The sequence below is a fragment of the Zootermopsis nevadensis genome, unplaced genomic scaffold (assembly GCF_977971745.1).
Source record: "Zootermopsis nevadensis isolate Lab colony 2312 unplaced genomic scaffold, Znev_1.0 Znev_ptg000027l, whole genome shotgun sequence".
Lineage (NCBI taxonomy): Eukaryota > Metazoa > Arthropoda > Insecta > Blattodea > Termopsidae > Zootermopsis > Zootermopsis nevadensis.
The window spans coordinates 2,227,149-2,245,965 of record NW_028259159.1 but is presented as its reverse complement, the minus strand read 5'-3'; the positions used below and the strand labels follow the sequence as shown (position 1 = coordinate 2,245,965).

At 34.9% G+C, this 18,817-nt stretch overlaps 2 protein-coding genes and 1 long non-coding RNA gene across 7 annotated transcripts in view; 2 read left to right on the top strand and 1 right to left on the bottom strand.

Moving 5' to 3' along the window:
- The window catches only part of Usp32 (Ubiquitin specific protease 32), a 32,462-nt gene extending 27,353 nt beyond the window's left edge, over positions 1-5,109 (top strand). For 3 of the 4 annotated variants that reach the window (XM_087356487.1, XM_022085097.2, XM_087356489.1), the window contains exons 28-29: positions 422-643; positions 1,730-5,109. In XM_087356487.1, the coding sequence (XP_087212613.1) occupies positions 422-592 (171 nt within the window). In that variant the 3' untranslated portion in view covers positions 593-643; positions 1,730-5,109. The remainder of the gene's footprint in view (positions 1-421; positions 644-1,729) is intronic. The other variant, XM_087356488.1, reaches the window with a different exon arrangement.
- A 964-nt stretch (positions 5,110-6,073) lies between these two features.
- On the top strand, positions 6,074-18,596 carry LOC147872455 (uncharacterized). 2 transcript variants are annotated; one of them, XR_015537273.1, is made up of 3 exons: positions 6,074-6,327; positions 15,247-15,336; positions 16,368-18,596. It is a non-coding gene; the product is annotated as an uncharacterized LOC147872455 (long non-coding RNA). The 2 variants fall into 2 exon arrangements; XR_015537272.1 differs by lacking the exon at positions 6,074-6,327 and adding an exon at positions 14,829-14,968.
- LOC110840219 (protein unc-119 homolog B) lies at positions 7,708-14,655 on the bottom strand. The gene is made up of 6 exons (XM_022085094.2): positions 14,516-14,655; positions 14,128-14,208; positions 13,928-14,041; positions 13,711-13,825; positions 13,020-13,192; positions 7,708-12,534 (listed from the first exon to the last, which is right to left on the bottom strand). Exons 1-6 carry the CDS (start codon positions 14,613-14,615, stop codon positions 12,416-12,418), a joined length of 702 nt encoding a protein of 233 aa, XP_021940786.2. The 5' UTR covers positions 14,616-14,655; the 3' UTR covers positions 7,708-12,415.
- Positions 18,597-18,817: the final 221 nt, after the last annotated feature.

Here is an 18,817-nt window from a genome sequence, read left to right as displayed (position 1 = left end):
TTTTCACAGCTGTGAGTCTGAAGATTGCTGTCTTCTGGCTTGTGCTGTGTAGTCTGGTAGATGTCCACTGTTTCATCGCCCTGATGACGGAGGCAGCATGACTTTTGAAACGGTGGACATAAACTAGACTACACAGCGCAACAACCCAGAAGACAGCAATCTTCTTAATTTATTTATATTTAGACTGCTACCATGAGTATAGCTGGTTTTGTACATACGTGCTTCAGATGTAGCACAGACAAATGATTCTGAGGTTCTGATACATTGTGTATTTCCAGTACACCTCAGATAATGGGCAGTCTCCAACATAAATGTGATAAAGAATCAGCCAAGAGCTCAAAAGTCAGTATGGCTCACATAATGAACTTTGCACTTCCCATGTCTCATCTGAACTGTGAAATTTTACTTGTTTGTTTTGTAGGAAGTGAGTGAGAATCAGATGGATACTAGTTCTGCATACATGTTGTTCTATGAACGAGAAGGTTTATGTCAGCTGCAGTACATGCCCAGTGTTGCTGGTAAGACACCCGACACACGAGACCTTGATGATGACTTTGACTCGGACCTGAAGAAACTGTGCTGCATGATGTGAAGAGATATGTCTGGTGGTTGATTACAGTGAGCCTTCATAATTTATTCAAAGGTATGATGAAACTGTTTTCCACTTTTGCTCATTCTGTTCATTGTTCATTCCTATCTATTCATCAGAGAGGCAGGAAATTGTGTATGTTTAGTTTAAACAAATTATGGCATTCATTTAAAACTATCACTGAAAAGAGGCCACATCCTGCACCTTCAGGCATGTACAACAGTTCTGACTTGGCTCTTTTCACCTGTTTGGATGATTTGTTTTTCATACTATACATGTGGTCACAGAAAGCAGCTCCCTCCTACAAAAAAAAAAACATATTGACCCCTATATAAAATACAGGTATATGAAGTTCATCTTCATATTCTGCAGTACATAGTTTTTCTAAATGCAATATTATTCATATGATTTGTTTTGAGGAATTTGTTACATAGCTAACACATGCAAAGTACATGTATATTATTAAAGATGTTACTTCATTGCATTTTATATATACAAAATTGTTTTCTGAATTTCACATTTTATTTTTTTTTCATAACAAAATGTTGAATATTTTGTTTTTATAAATAAAAGTACCCACAAGATCAGATAAATATATACCATGAGGTGACAAGGAACAACAAATAGGGTATTACATACCAGTATGTGGAGACAGATTAAGCGTTTTAGTAATGTAGACTTTATATGGTACAGCACATACTACACTAATATCCATTGGAAAAACCTAGGGAAATTTTTAAATATCTGAGAATCATATTAGAATACAGTTTCAGAATTGCAGTTGGAAAGTGTAACATGTTCATCCACATGTGGTGTAATTTAGTTCTGTACTTGAAAGGCATACAGGAGATTAAAGCCTTCACATGTCAATGTTGCAGAATAATTTGAAAATTTCCATAATAAGAGCTTGAAGGTAAGCTATAAGAATTTGGAATTTTCTTTTCTACTGCAAGCAGCATAGTGTGAGATGATTTCTTCGGGGTTTAAACTGAATCTCTTATATTATGTACATAAGTAAACCTTTATGTCTTTGGGATCCTTGTTATGGCACCTTCTCAAACTTCCTTGTCTTCTCCAGAAATTAGTCATGTGTTAGTATTTTAATTAATATTGTTTATCTTTTTCGTTATTTTTTAACAGTTTGTTTCAGAACTGTTCTCCATATGTCTGCCCATACAGCAGTGTGTGTGTGTGTGTGTGTGTGTGTGTGTGTGCTCATGGCACAAAAAGTAATGTCTTTGAAAATTTTCTCTAGCATGTTAGTAATCAAGCTCAAGGTTTGTAACTGGCTGATGATGAGACCCTGTCAATTGTTAGGATTCTGCTAGTACTTTACTGATAACAAGTCTTGGAACTATGGTTAATTCTGCTTTTATACTGGCATGAAACTTCTTTCTGTATAATACATAGCATTGTGAATACAGGATTTCTATTAAACATTTCAAGGTTATAATGTGTTATATTTCTGTAACTGTAATGTAACATATTCAAACAAAACATCTGGAAAATTAGTCACTATTACTGGTAATACCACACACATTTTTACAACATTCAGTAATTGCTCATAGATCCCCTTGAAAATAATTAATCTACTGATTTCATTACTTACTGGCTCAATATTAATTTCATTTCATTTCATTCTGCAGATGATCACTACTGTCAGGATGTATGAACCAAACAGTAAAGGGGTGTTTATGTGCTAAATGTATATAAAATGTGGCTTGTTGAACAGACAGTATTCCAGCATTGCTGTGAACAGGGAGTCAGAGATTTAGAGGTTACTTGCTGTCACATGGAATTAATGTTTTCATTCTTGATCAATAGAAAGTAATGTTAAGGAGATCAGATTTTTATCCAGACAGTTACATAGAAGGTTTAGTTGATAACCAAGTAATTGGTGCCATTGTGCCACAACAGGGATGGCCAGTAAATGAACAGTGTAAGAGATCATAAGGGTCCACAGATGAAGTTCAGTGAGCCATTAATTGTGGTGAGTGCATGTTACATTTATTACAGAAGAGTAACTTAAAGTTGTAAACCCAAATGATGTGTGCAGATTACAACAAAAGAGATATTTTATTTTATGGCATTGTTACATCTATATTATAATATTACATGACTAATTATTTTAGAGTTATCTGACCTCACTACATGTTGTGTGAGGGGAAGAAACTTTAATGACAGCAGAGCACTTGCCAGTCTGAGGGAGTAGGGGCAATTGAAAAATTAAACTGTTTCCTTTAGGCCAATGAACTGGTGTTTAGAATATTAATATATTCTGCATCCTTTCAGCCTATGTCTGATTTGGTATCATCAAGTAATACAACTATATCATGGTTTGCAAACCATGGGCTCTCATTGGTAAATGAGTTGATTTCTGACATTCCAGCAGTCTAACAGTTTTATTATAAAAGACATTAGAACACAACAGAATTTTGATGAATAAATGTATGCATTAATTGGAAGAGGTGGTGTACAGTAAAGATTAAAACTTGGTTTTTGACACACCTATGGAATTGGATTGTTTCAAGTAACTGTGTTGGCTCTGCTTATTGAGAAAGAAACATGTTTAACTGGTGTTAAATCTGAACTGCACTGTTGCTATCTGTGCCAGGATCTAACATACAAAATAATATAAAATGCATAACTTCTGTTGGAGTTGGTTATTTTCTGCCATGTTGTGACTGCTATCTGCTTTGCTTCCAGGAACAAGGGTAAATAAATTATTAGCATTGGAAAGATAATACCCAGTCAATTATTTCAGTAGTGAGAAGTGAAGTTTTTTTCAAATAACTTGATATAAACAATTTAATTTGGTTAGTTAATTTAATAGTAACAAATTTAAATATGTTTCATATTATGTATCACCAGTGTGAATGTGAAGTGTATCATTCCTAAAAGTTCAAGAAATGATAACCAAGTTTAGAGCCACAAATCAGGTTTATTGGTTTAAAAAATGCAGACAATTTAGACATAAGGTAGAAGTGCTGCTTTTGTTATATTACATGTAATGTGAAATATAAAGAACAATCATACTTCTCTTGAAACTTATACTGATTTACCCTGGCACTTACGCTGTGTGATACAATGAAACACAAAATAAGTACCATGAGTGTTACTACAAAGTGTGATTTATTCTATATTTACATAAGCTCATTGTTAATTTTTTTTAAAATACCAAAGATATATCCATACTTAGTTTCAATTATTTCTGTATATAAATTGAAAATTTAGTGTCATTTTATATCATTATTATTACAAGGAAGTTACAGAAAAGTGTTTAATTATTTTGCATCCAAAAAGGTTTCTGTTATGATTCTGTCTGTTGCACAAGAATTACTGGCTTATTTTCTACATCTGTTTGCTAGTAGATTTTATTTAGCTGGTGACAGACACAAGTATATTTCACTGTTATGTACATGTTTATTACACTATATTTTTTACATATAGTCAGTATCATTTCAAATACTCACATTAAATAGTCCCAAATTAGATAACTATGTCACTATTACTGTGAGCACTCATCTTGTACTGTAATATGAAATTTCTATGTTGATTTAAAAATTTTAGAAATTTTTAATTGATAATTTTTTTCCATCATGCAGAAGATATCAAATTTTATTAGGATCGAATCACATGAATAATTTTGTGAATGTTGAAGTGTGTTACTCATTCGTCCAGGATATTGTTAATAATGTAATTGGGATGACCATAATTCTTAAGGATTTATTAGTGGGGCATTTGTATAACAGAATTGTCAGCAGAGCTTTACTAGTGATGAAAAAGATGCCTTATTTGTTTAGCCAATAGTTATCCAGTGTCCACATGAAAATAAATCATACAGATATATGATAGTATATTATGATGGGAGATAGGAGCAAAATTCTATTACATTCCTCTCTTTTTCTTGAGATTACATCATGTAAAGATGTTTCCTGATTCAGCTGAACTCATTGTAGTTGTTCACAGCTGTATTTAAATGTAGATGTATAAACACAAATTGAGTTAACAGTTGTTTGTAAGAAAGATTGCACCACAGTGATATTTAATAGTTAATGGCAATTGATTTATCCCCCCCACTTCCATCTTTCTTTTTCTGCATAGAATTGACAGGATCATAATTCTGCTTGTTGATATTACGTAAAGGAATTAAAATTTATATAGTTTCCTAACTTGAAAATAATTGTGATACAATAATTAGATGTTGCAGATATCTGAACACTCTTTCCCTGTTAAGTTTTTGCTAGTCCATGAACTGCCTGTGGTTAAAATAAAGCATAATATCCATGCAATGTTTATAGTTATTGCAGGCAGTGTGTATTATATGTACAGGCATCTTTAGTTCCATTCAGTAGTTGGTAAATCAGTTATTTGAATTATCTTCAAATGTTGTATGTAAAATGTATTGGTTAGCTTATAGTTTCATTGAACTGATGTAATTTGTATATATTGTATTATTTTCATATGATATATATAACTATATATAATATATTGGCTAATGATAGTTTGTAATTGCAAAATTTTGTTATATCATATTTTTCCTAGTACTTATGCTGTCCTGTCATATCCTAAGCCAAGACTTCCCATGGCAGTTCCATTAGACAAGGAAAGGGTGAGTGAAGTACATGATGGCACACAGTATTTACCACCTGTCTACCTGGCAGCATGATAAACTCAGATATAGCAGTGGTCTGCATTCACAACTTTATTATGGCATTCAAAGGTGAGCTCTCACTGTTCTTCCACTTTAAGTAGGATGTCTTGACAGCCAAGTCTCTCCATGTCTCTTATCTTCATGTGTGACAGCTTTCCTAAACTGGCATTCCCATCTCAGTTTCAGTATCCCTCGTAAGGGTTTTCCTTTCACTTCCATGTTTGAAACTCTCCGTTCATTCTCAAAACATGTCCATACCATCTATTCTGCTATTTGTTAATTTGCCTTTGAAGGTGTTCTGCTTTGAAGCTCACTGTTCATTCATGTCAAATTAAGTAAAAGTACTGTACAGCATTACATAAAGGAAACGTTGCCCTGTTCATAATCACTGTAACATGGAAGCATATTTACGGTGTTGAGTTAAATAAAGTTTCAGGCTTTACAGATGAGTGGTCAGCTTCATCTCAAAGTACACTGGATAGGGGACTGGGAGGAGCCCAGAATTGGTCTGGATGTGGTAATGCAGAGGAAGATCCCGGAGAGAATTTAGTCTTGGTTGTCCAGCTTGTACCCAGTCACTTTATTGATTATCCCAGCTCATTTGCTTTTGAATCCAAGATTAAAATGAACACAGTACAAAAACATTGGTGATAATGAGGTACAGGTAGCCCTCCATTTGCGCCGATTTTGAAACCAGAAAGCCAAAGAGTGAAAAGAAATATATTTTACTATTATTTATAACGTTTTACAATGTTTCTCGTACTGCTTCTTATACTAACTCGTACATCGCTGATTTTGAATAAAAATTATAAATACAATCATCTCTGCAATTACGTATGTTTCGTTAACGAGAATTTGCTCCAATGAGATCGATGAATCGATAAAAGCAGTTTGTGAAATGCAAAGTTTTGCGTATGCGAGTTTGCTCTTATACAATTTCATTTCTGGCGCTTTAAACTTTTGAAAGAAAGAAAGAAGAAATCACGACAGTCCACACTACGTGCCTTCTTTAAGAAAACATGACGATATTCAACCAGGGTTTTCGACAGAGTACTAACGCCGCTTCATCACGCCATCGCTGATTGTAAGTGTTTAAGATCTATTTTTTAAATTCCCTTTATTTTATTTACGTTATTTCAGAGCTTTAAATGTAATGCCATTATATTACTCGTCAATATTTAGGTGCTGGGAACGCGTCATTGACTTCCCATCGATTTACATTATAAAATCGTTCCAATTTACGGCGGTTCGTCCAGGAACACATCCCAGCGTAAATCGAGGGCTATCTGTAGTGAGAAGATTGCTACTTTTGGTTTAACGATTATCCACTCTAGTTACAATTGTATATATTGCTCACCATTCCCCATTAGGAACAGTGTGTCCTTTCTGAGGGTTATTAACCCTTAAGGACCAATGGTAACTATATGCACTGCTTGCTGTGACGGTCAGTAATTCTGCATTTTGCCCACAAAGTGTATTCATTGGTGTCATGAGTCTCGAGAGTAAATAGCTGTAACCAGTTGAGACCTTGTAATGGACATCGATTATGTTTTCTTTGAGGTAGGAACTGAATATATAAATATTGAGGCAAGTTTCAGCTTCATAGGGTTAAGGAATGAATAGGACCATGTACAAGTGCAGTTTTCCACTAAAGCAACCAATCACACCATCTTTACAAGCAACAGCACCCTTCTTACTAAATTGTTCTCACAAGGACAAGACAAATAAAGATGGAAGAACAGAATTTTTTAGGAGCAAGGGCAGGGTTCAGCATGTAACAGACTTGAGTTCATCTTGGCACCTAAATATTTTCTGGAGTACCATTCTAAACTTGTTTTTGCGTTGATGAGAGGGGGGGGGGGAGAGGAATGATTGGCTAGTACATACTACTTCTGTCATACAGATCAGAGCTTCAGTATATGGTACAACTGGAAGCCATTCTGTATAACCAGTCATCACTTACGAAAAAAGTATGAAATGTTATGATTGGTTTTTCAGAAATTATATTAATTGTGCATTATTGAAAGAACCTTGCTCCATATTTTAAATGATGATGCTTGAGTCTTTTTATTATGTAATCAGAGCCTTTTAAATTTTATCATTTTTTATTCTGAGAATCAGTAACAGACTTGTATAAATGTTTTAAAAGATCTATTTTATTGTAGTGAAGTTTCTGCAAAAAAAGTACATAACTACTGGCCAGCACTTTCATTTTGTAATATTTATTTACACCCAAGATTTTTGGAGATCTAAAGACAATTTGTGGCCTGACATAAGTAATAAGTAGTAAATTTTAGGAGAATCATTTATTTGCACTGATGAACTTGTTCCTCATGAAGTATATGGTATTCTAACCATCATAACATTGGAAAGTGGTGTTATGATCTGAATGAAAGATATGAAAATCCAAGTCAGGACAGTGAGTTCCTGTATCTTTTGAATAAAACACAGGAAAGAGATGAGATTGCAATGGAAAAAGTACAGCCTTTAATAGAGTAACATCATGTTTACAATATATTTTCTTAGAGTTGGTCATATACTGTTGCAAATTTCATAACTTAAATTCAATAAAATGCTGTGCCTCCAGTGAAAATTTGATTGTAACAATAAGGAAAATAAGTTTTATGCCTCATGGGAGCATTTAAGACCCCTTTCTGGAGGAATAAACTGTACACCACTAACAATGTAGCTATCACAATAAAATATTAGTGTATGCACATAAAGAAACTCAAGATCTAATATAAGCTGTCATCTTTTGTTTGCAAAATATTGGTGAAGTTCCTTTTCTGTTTGATAACAGTCTGTCGTTTCACATTAAATACAATGACTGACTGACTGATCATGTTAAGGCACAAGTTCAGATTCTATTTTTTCCCTCCCCACACAATGTGAAAAGTGTCCCTCTTCAACACGTAAATGTAATGTGTGCACAAATATATCAAGAGGGGCAGAGAAAGAAGCTCGTGACAGCACGAGTTTCACTGTGTTTACGAAGTGTGTATACAGACTTAATGATGCACTGAACCGTGGTTTGCACCAATGCCATGCTAATGTTGGAATATTTTCTATTGGTGCCAAAACATTATCATTAGTGTTAAAAAAAATAATTTCTTTGAAATGTGATATTATTTAAGTGATACGTAATTTTCTTCTATTTTCAAACAACAGAAATCAATAAGAGCCACAATCAGCTCTCAGTATCTAGTTTGTTTAGCTAACACAGATATTGAGTGGTCTAGTCTACTGAACATGGTTTCCAAAAAGCAAAGACAAATGTTCTAATTACAGTTGAAAGTATCCACTTCCAGTTGTGGAATGCACTAAGGAAGAGTAAAGTTTCTGCATTAAGTTCATAGAAGGGAAACAAAAATACTGAAACCTATGGTCAAACAACACTGGTTGAAATGCTTTAAGAGTCTAGGAATGATGTTTCTACCAGTCTAGTAAGTAAATAGCATCTACAGTGCTGGTTAGATGGAAAATGAGGGTGTCACATCATGAGGAAAACAAATTGCAATAATACAGAACAAGAACATTTTCTAATTTTGCCCAGACATTGTGGAGTTTGGAAATTTAATGTGCAATCTAAATGTTCACTCATAACTATTCAGAAATAATTTTCTGTCACATCCTAGATTTCAAACAATTTGAACAGTTATATATGAAAAGACTTCTGTTAATTCATCTATAACATGTTTCATAGGCCCCTTCTAAATTAACCATTTTCCCAAAACAAGATCTGTAAAGTGCCTGCATTTATGAGAGAGTCATATGGCAAAATAAAATTGTTCATCATGTAAAAAAATATTAACATTATCTTAATTATATGTTTTGGGAACTAATGAGTACCTTTAATGCTAGGAGTGTAAGACCTGTATCACATTACCATTTACAACTTTGTTTGGCTTACATTTTACAAGATAACATACAAATTAAGAAGTGTAAAGTCTAATTTGATTTGAGTAGCCTGAACTCATAAAATGAGGGCTGTCTGTACAGGTGAGGGAGTTACAAGTTCTCTCCCCCAGAAATTCTAGGATGATGAGAAAAGCACAATAAAATTGATAGTCCAAATTTCAAATTACAGTGGCTTCTACTTGCTCTTACATCATGTGCATGGGTCTTCACATTGTTTAATCGAGACAGTTAGGATCTAGTGTAAACCATGTTACAAAGGATGCCAACGCTGGTGTTCTAGGCTGTAATGCTGTGTGGACATGTAGGTAGATACCAACATTCCAGAAGAATGTACTGCCTCCACCTTAAGCCATATTACAACCCAGAAGACCAACACTGACATCTTCAATGCTGTGAGAACCTCAGATCTCATGTTATGAACTATGGCTCCACACATACCTCAATAAAACTTGCAGTGTACAAAGGAAGTGTCTTATCCTCATTGTGACATCCTCACGGTTGGCCATCATATACCTTACCTCAATGGGATTCATATAACTTCACACGCATAAAGCTAACACTAAACCCATTTTGCTTTGATCTTGATGCTTTTACTGATCATACATATAAGGAACATGTCAACTTGTGAATATTTATAGGAAGCTACTGCCCCATCATAGTCACAGAAGTGAATACAATTTAATGGAACTGATTTAGTTTTGTTATGTTGATATCATCTTACATACAGGATTTAAATGTGACAAACAGAAAGCTCAGTCATTTATCTGCTTTGATAGTAAACACACTGGAAATTTCTACATTTCATTTACCGAACTGTTGATGGAGTACAAGAAGGGACAACTGAGGAAGTGCAGGGGACACTTCTTGAAAACAAAATAATTCGATACCATTTTATATTTTTGTCATCCCCAAAGAGTCCTTTTCAAAATACATGAGAAACATTCCTTTATACTAGGGTTTATACAAAAACCGACTTTTGAAAAAACCGGTTTTCGAATTTTTACAAAAAAACGAAATATAATTAAAACAGTAAAAAAATATTTGCTTATTTTAAAATTATTCAGTTATTTAATATTTAGGGAACTACAAAAATATAACAAAGTAAAATATACTCCATACAAAACCAAATAAAAGAAAACTAAAATAACTAAAATCCGTACAAAATATAAATTATAAATTTTTATTTCATTTAGTATTTTTCTTCAGGAAATATGATTTCAAAAAACATAAAATGTCCACTGAACGATTACTTAATCTTGTTCTTATTCTAGATACAAAATTGCCTGAAATAGAAAATACTCTCTCACTGCTACTGAACTTAGTTTTATCATTTTCAGGGCATCAAATAATAAATCTAAATTCTTTGTTCTTTTATTGGTTTCCTCAAATACTGAAAATTCGGCCTTCAGTGTCTTCGGATTTGATATTATTTCTTCAGGTTCCTCAAGAAACCTATGAATTGATTTTTCCACGTCTTCTTTTAGAGCATTGCCCTGATTAATGGTTTCTCCGTCTCTGATATATTCTTCATCAGAATCCGTTTCCATACAAGAATTTGGATATATTCTAGACAATATTTTTCCAGATAACTTAATAATATTGAGTTTTGAAGCTAGTGGAAATACACTAGATTTCTTTGTTGAAATGTTTTGTGGATTTTGTAAATATAGCAAAAGGGTTACCAATCCAACTTGTCTTCTTTCTTGGATTCATACTTCTAAACCATTTAATAATTTGGAACTAATTTCAGCCTGACTCATGAAGATTAGTTTTACTACAATATGCTTGTGCCCGAGGCAATTTCAGGTCAAAATGTTAACGTTTTTAATTAATTAATTTTTACATATTAATTCTAGTACCTAAAACCGGTTTTCGAATTTTACAAATGTATCCAAAAAAACTGGTTTTTAAAAACTGACAAACCCTACTTTATACCACAGACTTCATTAACTGTGCACAATCACCTGTCATATCTTTAAGAATGAATGTAATAATTACAGCAAGTTACTAGCATATACAGATCAACTGAGAAAGGAAGAGACCCTTCATAGAGGAACAATGATCTGCAAAATCACAGACTGAGGGAATAACTTCAATTTTTTGTTCACAAACAGAAAGTGTTGTGCAGAAACAACAATCAACTGGAGGAAGATGGGTCTTATTTCTTTATTCCTGTATATGTTTCAGGTCATATTACACATATTTCTGTAACCAATGAAGGGATGGGCACAGCTGTTCAGTCTTACCTTCAAATCCCAATCAAGACATGAAAATATGTATTATCACCACCATTATAATACTGATTTCCCCACTGTCTCAGAGTTTTTGCCCCAAGCCCTGTACCTTTGTTAAGGTTTATTTTGGTGTTTGTGTGAAGGGATGAAGGACATTTACGGGGATATAATGAAATATAAAATGCTTAATGGCAGAGACCTGAGAATACCTCTTGTACCAGTGGTCTAATGTTAGATCAAGTCTCTTTGGTACATTTGATGGAAAAATCAGAAATCCTGTCCTCCCAAATGCATCTCTCCAATGGTTTTTCCCTCTTATGTAAAACAAGACATTCTCTATGAGGCCACTGAATGACCCTTGTATGGAACATGCTATACTGACTTACAGGATGCAGAAAATACAAAACAATCACAGGTCTACTGGAGGTGAATATATAGCATTAGATTCATATTTAATTAGATGCCATTCAACCAGTATAGGGCTAACACACTAAAAATATCCATAGGTATGTCTGCAAGAAGTTAGAGTACATAATACTTTACATAATATTCAGAGACTTTGGGACCTATGTACTTTCACACTGCTAAATCATAATACAATAACAATGTTAAATGAGATCATCAACATACCCCTGTTTTAACCAGGCCCACTCCTTGTATTCCATGTAACTTTGTCTTAATAAATGTCTCTTCCTTACAACTACAGGAGAAGTATACCAGCTGAATTAATTCTGAAACATTATTCAAGCAAATGCTGAACAAAGACCCTGCAAGATTTCTGCCTCTCTCTGAGCATACATAATCTGGGAAAGATGTCAGCAGAATTTTCATGCTGCCAGTTACACAACTTGACATGACACTTCTGTTCATATATAAAGATGACACCTGAACAAAAATGTAAAAACTGAATAACAATGGTACTTATATGAATGAAATAATAAATAATGTGGAATGTGACTTAAATACCATATGGTCCAAATGAGCAATGGAGGGAGTAAACAATGTTGTCTGTATGATAAATTACTGCTGAAGTCCACCATCATATGCATAGTCTGCCTTATTGTGCATGATGAGACGATCATCTACAAAATAGAAGCTGTCTGAACGTGTCTCAAAGGGGTGAGATATCATCTCCTTGACTGTAAATAAACACACATTAATTCAACACATGGGAGAATGCCAAAGAAAGTGCAGTCCACAACAAACAATACCTATATTCAACTCTGCATCCCAACAGGAGATGGCCATTTCTTGCAGATACAAATATATTGTTTGCAGTTCTAGTCGACAGTGGAACCACAGACTGCTCTTGTTTATGTAAAATAAAGAAAACTTCTGCTTCAGCAACATTTTATGACTTACCGGAATCTGAGTTTTATGTCATATCATTTTCTAAAAGAGTACTTTTTGATAAATTTGTTTAACAGCATTAAGCACAGACCCCTAATGTCAAGTGTCATGGAAATTACTGTTACCATTTATTTATTTGATGGAGTTTCAATGAAATAGAAAAGTTCTTGATATCCCTGCCTATTATTATCTTTGAAGACTGCCAAGGAGTAGAGCAAATGGTCTAAAATTACAATTTTCAGGATCCTTAACTGCACAAGGATGGGTCACTCACCTAGATCAGGTGCAAGAGTGGGGAACTCATAGATGTGCTCACAAGTGTTCTTGCTGTTTGGAATGCAGAATCCAAATTCAAAGTCAAAACTCTTGAGCAACTTGTCCCTGAAGAAATGACGTTCAATCATTCGAAACTTGCTCACTGCTTTATTGCCCACTGTGAACTCCACACTGCAACAAAACTCCTTTATATGAAATGCGAGACTTTCTAAATATTTAATAATAATTCCACACAGCAGAGTCCTTCTTGAGAAACTAACAGTCAAGGAGTTGCCTTTTATTAAACCCAAAGGTTCATTACCATGTTCACAAGAGCATGTTAAGATCCCATCCAACCCCAAAGCTGGATGACCACCACTTGTTACTTGTCCATGACTGCTTTTTCAGTAGATCTGCAGCTACTCTGTTTATCAGTCATGATCGCCAGCCTCAGGGCCAAAAACTGGACACAGTATCTTCAGAGTAAGTGCTAATCTCTCAACTGGATTTTGGATAAAGTTTTAATATAAAGGTGCATAAAATAACACATTCAGTAACAGTATAAATAAAATCACTTTTCATTAAAATTAATACATAATCACTATATGGTATCAGAATAGTGATGAATATAATGAGAAATTGTGGGTTAATGATGCTAGAAAAATTTCTATAAAGATTAATTTTTATATTCTTGTTCATATAATACTTACGTAGCTCCCACAGTCTTCAATTTAAGAAACTGTGGTGTAAACTGATATCTGACAAAGCGACCAGCATTGGGATCCAACTCCTCTTGTTCTGGTTCTGGATCAGCCTCTTCTGAATCTTCATGTGAATGAAAACAGAAACACCAACACTGACAAGTTCTACTAAATACAATCATAATGCAACATACACTATATGCAACTGTTATAAGTTATACGATACCTGTAGGAGGTGGCTTTGCAATTTCAAACAACACTGTACCACTCTCCAAATCACGAATTTTGAAACGTGTGAAGTCAATATCATATACATTGGCTTCAGGTGAGCACAAATAATCTGAAATGTTTTAAAAAAAAATCACATTATCAAGCAGAAGAAACTCTCACTACAATGTGATATTCAAGGACAATCATAATACTAACTATCTGTTATTCTTGGAAGCCGCAGCACATCCTCAGGTGAGACGAATCCCTTCTTCACCACTGACTCTTCTGTAACAAGATCTGTAAACGAAACAAGTTTTTATGGTTGTTGGTGCCATTTATGAGGGACTACAGAAAAGAGTTGTCACATCACTATTCAAGAAAGGAAGAAACAACTTTTGAATTCTATGGAGTTTCGGTATTTCACTGTCATTTTTGTAATAATAAAAGTTTAATTAGCAATTATTATTTTGAATTTACTTAACCATCTTTTCCGATCACAGATTTCACCACTGATATGTGTACTTCGGCTGGTTGGAAAATGTCAGACCAAAAAGTGCATGCAATACATCATAAGGTATCGCATTAATATGATATAAACAATTACCTCCATCTAATATTACGGTGTCTTTACGCGCTTTGGCTTGTCTTACACCGACATTTGTAACCACACTCTTTTTATGTGCAGCGTTGCTCATAATACTCATTTCTACGTACGTTTAGTTCAAACACCTGATTATTCTCTTGACCACACACACTGCATACACTTTCCAACATAGACATACACATAAATTAACAAAAATATGAACAATGTAAACCTCTTGTTAACGAATCAATCACAATTTTCTTTTAGATTTGCTAAACTATAATTCGAATACATATCAAAAGATGTCGCGTTAAAGTAACGGCTTTGTTTTTTCCTGCTGACTGCGGGTTACTGGGTCGTGGGGAAGAAATAATTTCTGGTGAAGAGAGATGCCAGTTGTACAAGACGCTAACATATTGTGCCAAAGAAACAAGCAGAAATTTAATTTATATAAAAATTAATCATAAAATAAAGGTAAGTTGAGATATGAGGTCCTCACGGCGACGTGTGTGAAGATGGCTGCTTTGTGGAGTGTTGATCCCTTTAGTATTGTAGATAAATTCCAAATCCTACAGACATAAAGTTTACTCACATTTCAGAGATGTTTGCTGCCCCCATCATCAGGACAGTCAACTACAAATTTCACATCTTGTCAGAAAGTAGGCGAATGAGTGTGAAAGCGTAAACATAGATTTATGTCTATCAAAATTACATATCTTTGTTTGCTTACACTGTTTTTGTAAATGTTCCAGGTCTGTGATGCTGACTCATGACAAGGACTTGGTTTCATCACCATCTGCTGTAACAGCGAGCGACTACTGACACACAGCTGTATGAAGCAGGTAATTTAACAGTTTGAGGTTTCCATGATAGTGAAAATGTGGATTGTAGTCTAATGGGTTGTGATGCTTCATAACCTTGTAGGTGGTTACCAATGTATTAACTACCATCAAAACCTCAGACTTCATATAGTTCAGTAAAACATTGTAATTGAGACTTTTGAGGTACATGGGTAATGGACAATAGTACACAAAGATAAACATTGTGGTCTATACTCCTATCCTATCTTTGTTGCTTTATTGTATGAGAGATATTTGTGGTTTTCTCATGTAGCACACAAGATATAAGAAGCAAAGTCATATGAAAATTGGAAGATTAAGCCAAAAATGAAATAATAGTACTCAGATGCTAATGTAATTGGCTAAGGATAGTCGGCCAGTCCTGTATGTTGCAGCTTGAATATAATTTTTAGAAACTGTTTGAAAATGTTTACAATTTTAAATAGGAGTGTGATACAAAGGCCAGTTAATGAAGGTGCCTTCATCATTGGATCATAATGAGATAAACAAGTAATATTTTGTAAATAATTTATATGAAGTACAAGCCACTTGTATGAGCCGGGATAGGTCAGTCAGTGTAGTGACTAGCTACGGGCTGGACGACTGGGGTTTAATCCCTGATGGGGGAAGAGGATTTTTCCTCTAGCCTCTGTGTCCAGACCGGCTCTGGGGCCCACCCAGCCTCCTCTACAATGGGTACGGTGGTCCTTTCCCGGGGGTAAAGCCAGCTGGGGCGTGATGCTGACCACTCACCCCCCTTCTAGTGCTGAGGTCAAGAATGAGTAGGAGCTATACCTCCACTCCCCCCAGCGCCTACATGGCGTATAGTGGGACAAACTTTACTTTTACTTTACTTACAAGTCACTTGTTCAGCTCCATGCTGTTCAGTGTTTCTTGCAGAACATTACCACATAGAACAGTAGTCTTACATGAGACTGTAACCTGCATATTGCAATAAATTTGGCCTTTCCCACACTTTTCTCTGTTACCTGTGATTTTGGTGACAAGTCAAAAACTTTTGTTTTCACTTCTAGAAATGCATGCATGGCCTCTTGCAGTTTTGTGCAACAAGGAGAGACTACTGCTCGTATTACAGCTGACCTGAGGACGCAAGAGGATGCTGAGCAGCTGGTCCTACAGTATGTTGGATTATAGATAGAAGCATGTGCACATTGCGCCTTTGTGTGAGAGATGCGTGTTTGGAATAAAACATTATGCAGGAAGAACTTTATTATGCTTGTAGTAAGCTATCTCAACAGCAGACATTTATGTATAGTTAATTTGTTCCTTCTGCAGAATTTTGTTATGAAATCTAGAGTCCATTAATTCTGATCATCGCCTATTTCTTGTTGCAGGCCATGGATTTTATTAAGAAAGTTGTCTGATTAGGAACTTCAATTTTTGTCTGAAATTTTTTGATTTACACTATAAATGTATCTGATAATGAACTTTGTTCAAATCTCACTAATTTTTTGGCACATTTGAAGTTGATGTTTATGATACTATAGAAGTGCTGAGCATCTTTGCTGGATATGTGTAACTGGAATATGTTAGAGAAATGCATAGACTCTATTCCTAGTGACAGTGCCTTCAGAAATATGTGGACACCATATTTTTAGGGAGAATGCCTTGAACAACACATTCTCAATTGGATTGTTTAAAAAATACGGAAACTGGACTCATGCTGAGTGTCTCCGGAGGATTCATAGATACAGAATTCTTAAGAATCTTGAGAAGTACAGATACAGCAGTCCCATTTAGAATATCTTGATGTGTTTGTATGTGTGTGTGTGTACGCATGCACTACTCCATAGTCTGAGTATCTTGAAATCAGTGCTGGCATCACTTCCCAATAGCAATGTTCCAGAAATACAGACACTGTAATCATAATGAGACAGTCTGTTAGAGTATTTAGAGACTCTACTGATATATACATACACCCCACATTCGTAGTCAGATTGCTTGAAGTGATAATGTGGGTGCTGGATACATAGTGAGACTGTCCCGCATCAATACATAGCGATGGCATTCCAGGTAAGATTACGCCTATCACTTCTCAATCACGCACATTCCAAATTCTCTGTTATTTTATATTGCATTCCTAGTGAAAGTAGTAGCATCACAGGTTATGAAGATAACCTATGGGTTGTTGCACTGCGTAGATTTGTAGAAGGTTATCAACGTTTCAGAGGTGTTTGCTGCTGCCATCATCAGTGTGATCTTCATACTCACCACCATCAGAATCTCAGTCCTACATTCACAGGTTATGTTTTCATTTGATTCAACAGGCCACCATCATAGAATAATTTTTCAAGAGGTATATGGAAAGGAATATTTTCTGTCAGTACTAAATTCACAGATACAAAGGCTATGAAGCAGACAAACTAAAGATTTGAAATTCTTTACAAAAAATTTTTCAGTTTAGATAAATTCAAGTCCATGTAAAGTTATTTTCAGCGTCAGTAGTCTCAGTTGCTGTGTAGTATAATATTGTATAAGACGAGAAATTAAATCGGAATGAAGGGTTTGGCTGCCACGGTGTAGTACCAGAAAATCAGTAGCGCAGATAACTAGTAAACTGTGCTGTAACTCAGTAAAGTTACATGCACACATTACCTCCTCGCATATCCTGTTTCCTGGATACCGAGAAAGAAATTAAAAATGGCGTCTTTCTACTTATAGCTATGTAATTTTGGCTTCAGAGGTAGTATGTAATAGTAGTAGTAGTAGCTGTGTATTGAATTGTCAGGCAAATGTGGTTCTTGCTGAAGGTAAGTCAAAGGAGGTGTGACGTGTGATGTTTGTGATTGGTGGTTCCATTGGGAATGTGCCAATATCACTAAGAGTGATGTAGATGCTGACAAGCCTTGGTATTGTATGGTGTGCCAGCAAGTTAGGAAGTCTAAGGTGCAGAAACAAACCACGACACATATTACTGCATACACTTACTTGACTCCATGGAATGAAGTCCTTCTTGAATAGGTAACACACTTGTATGCTTAGCTAGTTGAAAAACCACTCAAAATTGATGAAGCACTAATGTTCATTACCCTATCTGCAACACCCAGTCTGATGGAAGCCTGCAAGCATTTCTGAAGTACTTACTCCCTTCCATGAGAACCTCAAATTCTATCATCAAAAAATTCTTCTAGAATGCCTTAAACAGTGTGATTGTTTGAAATGATGTGTAATCCTGTCAACCTCTACATCCTTAATTTGATGACCTATATAATAAATAAAGTTTACTAATTATGAATCTCCTATTTATGGTAATTTTTGCACTCTTCTATTGTACTTTGATTTGTTTCAGATACTACATGTTTTGGGTAAAAATGTATTCAGTCCGAACTAGCAAAGAATTCTGTCAAAAGTGTTATCAGTTACAAATGTGCTTGAATTCACTTCATATGTACTTTTTAATGATGCTATGCTTATGGAAGGCCTTTGAAAACCTTTTCTTTTGTTTCTAGTCCCTTTGTTTACT